The 7,536-nt window shown below is 34.0% G+C and overlaps 1 protein-coding gene across 2 annotated transcripts; it reads left to right on the top strand.

Moving 5' to 3' along the window:
- Positions 1-2,334: 2,334 nt before the first annotated feature.
- On the top strand, positions 2,335-4,849 carry LOC110102669. Of its 2 annotated transcripts, none has more exons than XM_028692957.1 (5): positions 2,335-2,641; positions 2,731-3,455; positions 3,534-3,911; positions 4,004-4,215; positions 4,307-4,849. In XM_028692957.1, the coding sequence occupies exons 1-5, from the start codon at positions 2,436-2,438 to the stop codon at positions 4,547-4,549; spliced, it is 1,764 nt and encodes a 587-aa protein (XP_028548790.1). In that variant the 5' UTR covers positions 2,335-2,435; the 3' UTR covers positions 4,550-4,849. The 2 variants fall into 2 exon arrangements, with proteins under 2 accessions (XP_028548790.1, XP_020686762.1); XM_020831103.2 differs by having other exon boundaries at positions 2,337-2,641; positions 4,304-4,832.
- Positions 4,850-7,536: the final 2,687 nt, after the last annotated feature.

The raw sequence follows: 7,536 nt of genomic DNA, 5'->3' as shown, positions 1-7,536 counted from the left end.
GATTCTGAGGATTTTGATTGGAGGTTTGATGTCTTGCTGAGCTGTTGTAGCTCATCCTTATTTTCTGTGTGATTTTCAGGTTCTAGGAAAGGGAAGGAGGTCTTGGACTAGACGTCCCGGGACGATCAGTTCATATTTTGTTCGAGAATCTATACAGAAGTTACAGGAAAGTTTTCCTGTAAGGATCGTCTGGGCCGATAGGGGATCATCCCGGGACGATCAGAGCAATGCAAAAGTCAGAGAATAGGGGTTTTTATCGTCGAAGAAAATTAATTATCGTCCTGAGAAATCATCCCAGGACAATAATTAATTTTCTTGGACGATAAAAACCCCTATTCTCTGACTTTTGCATTGCTCTGATCGTCCCGGGACGATCCCCTATCGGCCCGGACGATCCTTACAGGAAAACTTTCCTGTAACTTCTGTACAGATTCTGGAACAAAATTTGAACTGATCGTCCCGGGACGATCCACGATAGGCCCGGACGATATGAGCAAAACTGATGTTGCAAGAGTTGCCTACCACAATCTGTGTAAGTTCCAAAAAAAATGGTGAAGTGATATGATGGGCTAAAATCATATTTTTCTCTTTTTCTCTCTCTCATATTTCGTTCTCTTCCTTATCTTCCTTCTTCAGTATGACATGGCTTTGAAATTCAAATTGTTCATTTAAAAAAATTATTTCAGAAATTCAGGTTATAACACTTTAATGGCATATATGATTTGAGAGAGTTAACTTAGATGATTTGGACACATAAAGCATCGACCTTATGATGACCTGGTTAGAAGAGTAGATATCTTACATCTGATCTATGTTAAGAAAGACACAAATATACCTAAAATAACTTGGTTAGAAAATATTACAAATATATTTTCTTATTAGATTTAAATAATAATTTGACTCTTAATCGAACACAATTAAAAAAAAGATTTATTTAGCACCCCATTTTATGGGATAAAGACTGATGTATCATCAAAGAATTTTCTTGATCGGGCACGGAACTTCAAGCAAAATCAAGTTGGAAACTTCAAAAATTAAATCGGAAACCATGTGAACTTTGATTTTAGCAAACTTACAGATGAACTGAAGGTCTCAAAAAAAAAAAGAACCTAACGACACCAAATTCAACCCAATCAGAGCTCAAATAGGTCCAAATCAAAGACCTGAAGCACATTTGGAAGGTTAAATCCATAATTTGGATTATCAAACAATTTCTAAATGTAGCATGCTTATAGTTGAATTGAGTGTCTCAATGAAACGAATCCATCAAGATAAAGATAGTCAAATTCTGATATCGCTAAGACATTCAAATGTCGAATAAATAGTTCACGATCAAGGGATTCAACATCGGCTGTTCATTCAAACCACTCCCAAATCACCCTTGATTTTCCTCCTATTTACTGGCCACTCTTAGAAAACTATAAATAGACCTATCATTTCTCATGAGAGCGGAACGAAACAAAAAAGAGAAGAGAATGAAGCAAGGAAGCAAGAAGAGAAGGAAGAAAATGATGAGAAGGAAGAGAGCTCTCTTGCCACTAGACTCTTCCTCGACTACCGTTGGACTTCCACCCGACAGCTGACCGACTCCTAAGTTCTGCCTGACTGCCAACTGATGTCAGAGTTCTGCCGGACAGTCAATTGATGCCGGAGTTCTGCCCGATAGCCAACTGACGCCGGAATTCTGCCCGACTGTTAGTAGAAGACAGATTTTCACCCGAACACCAAACGTTGTCGAATTCCCGATCTCCGTTTGTAACTGAATTTCAACCCGAGAGTTGATTATTGTAATCTAATAGTCCTCAATTTCAGGGATGAGTCAACCACTTGTAATCTAAGCAAACAGTAGTATAATCATTTTAATTGGGTATGGACCCATGGTTTTTCCCTTTTCCAGAGTTTCCACGTAAAAATTTTTGTGTTACATTTGTCTTCTGTTTGTATGCTTGATGCCCGTACAATACTGAGACGAAAATTTTCGAACTCTATCGCCATATATATTCAAGCCTGCAACAAAGACTATATATTGTTGTTATTGCTTTGTATGCAATGAACACAATATAAATTAGTTATATTATATATTGATCTTAAAGTAGATATATAGCTTTTATATAGTAGTATAGATATATAGAATTTAAAACTTATCATAATTATTTTTTTATAAAAATATTTTAAAATAAACTCTTTCCCCATTTAAAATTATGCTGATATTTGAATTAAATATTAAAAAACCCAAATCGCTCGTGCGAGAAGCAACCACAAAATCTAACAACTAACAAACGGGTCCCACTCATGATTCCAATCCCCTCACTAATCTCAGGCCATTTGAAGACCGTCTTCTTCGCTTCCTCCTAAAGAAAGGTCGCCCTTCTTCGTCCCAAACTCGATTAAAAGCAAAGCCGAGTCCCAATAGCCATTATCTTCCCTAACAATAAATGCATAATACCACTCTCTCTTTCCCCTTAACCTCTCCCCCCTCCACCCCATTCCTCCATCCTCCTTCCCATGGCAATCACCCTGCTCTGATGTTCCTCTTCCCTTCCTTCTCCTACCTTAGCCTCTTCTTCCTCGTTCTGCACCTCCTCTCCTTCCTGCTGACCAAGCTCTTTTCCTTCCTCCACCACCGAGCAATCTCCAAGCGGTCAGTACACACAGTCTCTCTCCTTTTCCTCTCTTTCTACGACTTTGGCAGCATATATATATTATTAAAGTTCTGATCTTTTTGTTCAGGGATGAGAAGTTCTGCATTCCTCTTCATGAAAACAAGTTCGTCTCGTCCACAGCCACCGTCTCCGACGAACTCTACCGGAAACAAGACATCATCGCTGATATCATTCTTGGAGGGGACGCTTTGCTTTTCCTTTACGGTAGAAGTTGTGAGAAGGATACCATTCTTGTCGATCAAGAGACAGATTCCAAAGACCAGATTCTCCTAGGAGAAGATGACGCCTTTGTTCATGAATCAGAATATGGTTCCCCTCTACAAAATATTTCACTCGATGACCCCGCTCGTAACTACAGTGCCATTGCTGAAACAAACCAGCCTGGCTCTTCGGATTGCCTGGTATCTACTGTCAATAATGATTTTCAAAACGAAGAGAATTTGAATGAAGAAAAATATTACATTGTTGAGAAAAAAAAGAACAGTGAAGTGAAGAAGGAAGAAATAAACGAGGATGAAAAGCTTTTAGCTGCTGAAAATTCAAGTTTCAAGCTTGAACAAGTTCATCGAGAGAGAGAAACCATCGGCGGTTCGCTCACTGGTGAATCGACTTCGAAAAGCTCTATTGAATGGAGAAGCTCTACAATTTTTCGCGACTCTGAGACAGAATATCCATTCTCTTCATCATCTAGAAGGAGCTCTTCCAACTGGGAGTTCTACACCCTGTTTAAAAAATATGATGAGGAAATGTTCTTCTTTGATAGAATCAGTGCCCAAAAGCTCGCAGAAACAGGTATCGATCTGTCATTACAGTTTTCTTCCTCACTTCCAAAGTTTGAGAACTATTATAAACTGTCTATTTAATTTACAGAATCGTTTAGATTGATTAACGGCCAACCAAGATCAATATCAAAAAGAATTGCTGGAAAATTAATGGCAAAGTCTAGAAGTAATTCAATGAGAATGAGAGATCCATACCAGGACTTGGAGAGTGCTTATGTTGCTCAAGTTTGCTTGGCATGGGAAGCTCTTAACTGGAACTATAATATATTCCGGAGATCAAAAGAAAATAAATTAGATATGGATGGTTCTGTCTGCCAAGCTCGAATAGCTCAGAGGTTTCAGCAGTTTCAAGTTCTATTACAGAGGTTTATAGAAAATGAACCATATGAATATGGTAGTAGGCCTGAAATCTTTGCGAGGATGAGATTGTCATCTCCCAAGCTTCTTCAAGTTCCTGAATTTTTTGGTAAATAAATATATTTCTGCTAGTTCTACAAGTTTCATATCTATTAGTTTAGCTTATTATGGATTTAAATTCTTCATCAACTTTTAATGAAGGCTCGGAAGGCGACGAAGAGAATCAGGATATGGACTGCAAAATTTCATCAGCTGAGTTTCTTTCAATATTAGAAGAGGCAATCCAGACCTTCTTGAATTTTCTCAAGGCAGATAAGAAGACACCATGTGAGAGGTTCAAAGCATTCATGAAGAGGAAACAAAGCACAGTAGATCTGACATACCTTCGCTTGCTAAAGAAAATTAATAAGAAAGTATGTCAGATTTCTTCTATGAAACTCCTTAACTATCATTTCTTCATTTTGTTATTGATTTTCCTTCCCTTTAACTTTAAACAATCAGAAGAAAGCTAGACTGGAAGAGTTAGGAAGGCGACGAAAATACTCTAAGAAAAGGAGGCCAAAGGAGGAGGAAGAGATGGAAACTTTTATGGCCATTATAGACATGAAAGTTGTGTCCAGGGTACTAAGAGTGCAAGAGATAACAGAAGAACAGCTGCATTGGTGTGAGGATAAGATGAGTAAAGTTAGAGTATGGGATGGGAAAATCCAAAGAGATCACTCCACTCTTTTTTTCCCTGTACACTAATGACTTGTATAATTTCCTCTTTTATTTTTTTTTTCTCTCTGTAGATTGCTTGATGACTAGATAAAGTGTAATGGCTGGTATATGCAGTCTATTCTCTGTAAATTCAATATAAAGATATCGACTTGGAGAAACTAGAGAGCAACAATAATACATGCATGCATGTGGGGGTCGTATTTTAAGGATTTGGAATCTATGTTTTGAGGTAAAAAGATGATATTTGCTTGATTTGCTGATGAACAATGAAAGGGAAAGATTGGTTGGAAAAAGCAAAAGCATAAGGATGAAGTGGGGATGGAGACAAGCACAACTTTAACTTTCTTCCTCAACTTTACTTGTGAGATAACTACGGCTTTGTCCACAAGGTGGAAGATATGAATGGACCTTGTAATAGTGATCATGGATTTGATCAAGAGGATAAGGCAAACTGCAAAGAAATTTCACTAGGAATTAAGGTTTCGTTTGGACGGCTTTTTTATTACTTCTTGAAACAGTTTTTTAATTAGTATAAAAATTAAAATTTTGTACTAGAAAACAGCTTCAAAAAGCAGTAAAAAATCCATCTCAAATGAAGCCTAAGATAATGACAATGCAAATCTGTTGGTGTGGATAAAGTGGCTAACGCATCATCAAGTCTATTGTGATAAAGAAAAATTTAACTGATAAACAAGGCAATGAAAAGGTATATAGTTTAGAATATCCTACACATGCACTTCATCCTTGGTTAGGAAAAAGGTTAGGATGTGGAGATTCTCTTAGTCATGGAAACACTACTCTTTGTCTATAGTTTAAAATTGATGGCGCCCATGATGATATACATCGCAATGGTGATGGGAATATTAATTTCTCTTTAATTTGTAAGAAATGTGAAAATAATATGCATTAGATAAACATCACAATTACTAGTGGAACTATAAAAGAGTATTGTACGTGGTTTTTGTCTCTCTTATATTTGACAAAAATCATATAAATAATCTACTTATAATATGGAAGTTTTGCTCATAAATTCTCTTGGAATTACCTATATTATCAAAGTTTTGTTCTCCCTAAATTTAAGGTATATTCTTTCAACCCCTCCCACTTGAAATTTCAATCCTGTTATTGATCATAATAATGAATACATGAACATGCTGACTTAGCTTAATATATGGAAAATAAAATATTTATTTTGTTTAATTGACTAAGGTTTCATTTGGGATGATTTTTTTGCTTCTTTCTAAATCAGCTTTTTAGTACTTTTTTTTTTATTATAAATTTTTGTACTAAAAAGCTGCTTTAGAAAGCAGCAAGAAAGTCATCCCAAACGAAGTCTAGATCTTTATAGTGCCATCCATACACATTTATATAATTATGAGGTAGTCTCTTAAATAAGTTATTTTGAAAATAATGATTTAGGCATAGTAGTTTAACGTTACTTTAATATTTATTCATAAAAGTGAAAAAAAAAGGTGCCTTAATTTGTCAAAGGTGTTTGGAGCTTTATCCCTAGGAAAAACTCTTTAATCCTATTGCAAACCTAGCTATTTCATGATAGATTATGCATCATATAAATAATAATTAGTTTTTGTTGCTCTCCCATGCAAACTTCCAACAATTTAATGATGTTATCATTTATAATTATAACCTTCATAACATAGTGATATTTTGCATGCTTATGAATGTAGGAGGATAAATATTCGAACAACATAAAATTTAACTTTTAGGATTATCATTGCGATTCCCTTTTCTTTTTTATTTCCTAATTGTTTTAAGTGTATGATATGATTAAATTGATGATAATGTGAAGATGTGCACAAGTACTGGAAGTTTATCGTCCGAAAGTTATAACTTCATAAAAAAAAATCAATAATGATCAATTTCAAAGTATGATACCATTTTTTTTATTAGAAACAATATTCTAAATAGATGCCTTTTAGAGCTTGTGATTTTGAGGGAATTTCATCACTTCAATGGTCAAACTAATACTTATATGAGTTATCTAAAAGTAAAGTATTATTTTGAGAAATTTTAAATTATTTGGAAAATTTTATAAAATTCCCTTATTTTTTAATGTTAGGTTTCCTTTAAAATATTTTTAAGGCCTTCACTAATGGAAGGAATTTTTTTTAAACAATATAAAAATTATAATTTATCATTATTATTTAAATAAATGAGACATTAAATTGATTTTTTCTCTATATTTATCATATACGTTCAATCAAGTGATCTTTAAGGACCTTCTATTTAGATATCATATCAATTAAATAAACTCGATTACTAAATTAGGTTTTACAAAGAATGATTTTGCTTACGAAGTTGGGCACAATTGGTTTACTTCCCACTTCACAAGATAATTTGAATGAAAAAATTATCATTTTGACTATTTACACACTAATTAAAAAGATAGTTTTCGCAGCACATAATACTAATTACAAAGGCATTTTGCATTGGTTTTGAAAATGCCACTACAACATATATACTACACAAATTTTCAATTATAAAGAAATGGTTAATTAATGTTTACTTAAAACCTAAAATTTGAACCAAAAGGATATTAGTAAGAAGAAAATTTTGGTGAAACTTTATGATGATGTTGATTATAGTAATTAATCTTAGTTCAAGTGGTAAATTATAATCTAGAGGTGCAACTTCTTACAATTGTATTAATAATGGACACTGTTAACTATGATAACAATAAATGATATTGAAAATACTAAATTCTTAGTGTTGAGTATTATCTTGTTTTCTTGATTATATAGGTTAATTTGGTTCCAGCAATCTCATAAAGACATTACATGAATATTACAATTGGATGATTTCTAGCTAAAAGGCTTATATTATTCAGATAAACTCAGAGAAATTTTAGCAAAGGCTAATGCTTAGTTGAGTATATTTAATAGAAGTTTATAAAAACCACAAAATGGTAGTTAGTTAGATGCCAATCTATTTAAATTTATGAGGCCAAGATTTTTTGTAGTCCTATATTTAACTTTCTTTTTGTATAAAAGATG

Source organism: Dendrobium catenatum, unplaced genomic scaffold (genome assembly GCF_001605985.2).
Source record: "Dendrobium catenatum unplaced genomic scaffold, ASM160598v2 fragScaff_scaffold_201, whole genome shotgun sequence".
NCBI lineage: Eukaryota > Viridiplantae > Streptophyta > Magnoliopsida > Asparagales > Orchidaceae > Dendrobium > Dendrobium catenatum.
The sequence above is the reverse complement of the archived record's forward strand: the minus strand, read 5'-3'. Positions and strand labels throughout refer to the sequence as shown.